At 43.4% G+C, this 663-nt stretch overlaps 1 protein-coding gene across 1 annotated transcript; it reads right to left on the bottom strand.

Moving 5' to 3' along the window:
* Positions 1-277: 277 nt before the first annotated feature.
* On the bottom strand, positions 278-407 carry SARC_18042 (hypothetical protein; the record flags this gene model as incomplete). The annotated part of the gene is made up of 1 exon (XM_014287874.1): positions 278-407. A coding segment is annotated over one exon (130 nt), but the record flags the coding sequence as incomplete, so codon positions are not given.
* Between the last annotated feature and the right edge of the window lie 256 nt (positions 408-663).

The raw sequence follows: 663 nt of genomic DNA, 5'->3' as shown, positions 1-663 counted from the left end.
TATATATGATTCGAAAACCCTCCTCAGTAAATTACTTCATCAACGAAGTCGCATGGAAGCCATATCTAAAAGCCAACTGAAGAGCCGTTTCCAAGAAACTGTGACACATATGTTCGAGTTCAAAAGTGGCCAAAGGCTGTGCAAAGCGAATAAACTGTCGCAAAGCGCACCCACCCTCCTTCTTCAGTCAGTTTTGTATGAATATGATGTAACTTACAGCAACCGTGCATATCTACAGTGACACCTGTACAGGCAAGTAAAGCAATTGTACGCTTGATCATATACGTACATTGCCTTTGTAGCCGGCTGTCCCACTCTCCACCAAAGGCACGTTCGCACCCAAGCACATTCGGTTGACGTGACTGCGTGCCGACACGTTGTCGAGCGCATTGAGCACCACGTCGAAGCTGTGTGCGAGATGTGCAAACGTAACATGAGGTATGAGCTATACATGTGTCCATAAATACACATCAATACACATTGAACTGTTCTTCTGTACTTCAATATTGCCAAGATTGACGGTCACAGAATGCCACAAAAGAGGCCATGAAACGCAAAAGGCGAGCCACAGACAATCAGTAAGGTACTTTTGAGACGAACCCGTTTGCAGTATTAATTAAAGCTGATATTTATACACAAACACACACACATATAAAAAATGTA

The sequence above is a fragment of the Sphaeroforma arctica genome (genome assembly GCF_001186125.1).
Source record: "Sphaeroforma arctica JP610 unplaced genomic scaffold supercont1.13334, whole genome shotgun sequence".
Classification (NCBI taxonomy): Eukaryota; class Ichthyosporea; order Ichthyophonida; genus Sphaeroforma; species Sphaeroforma arctica.
This window is presented reverse-complemented; position numbering and strand designations above follow the sequence as displayed.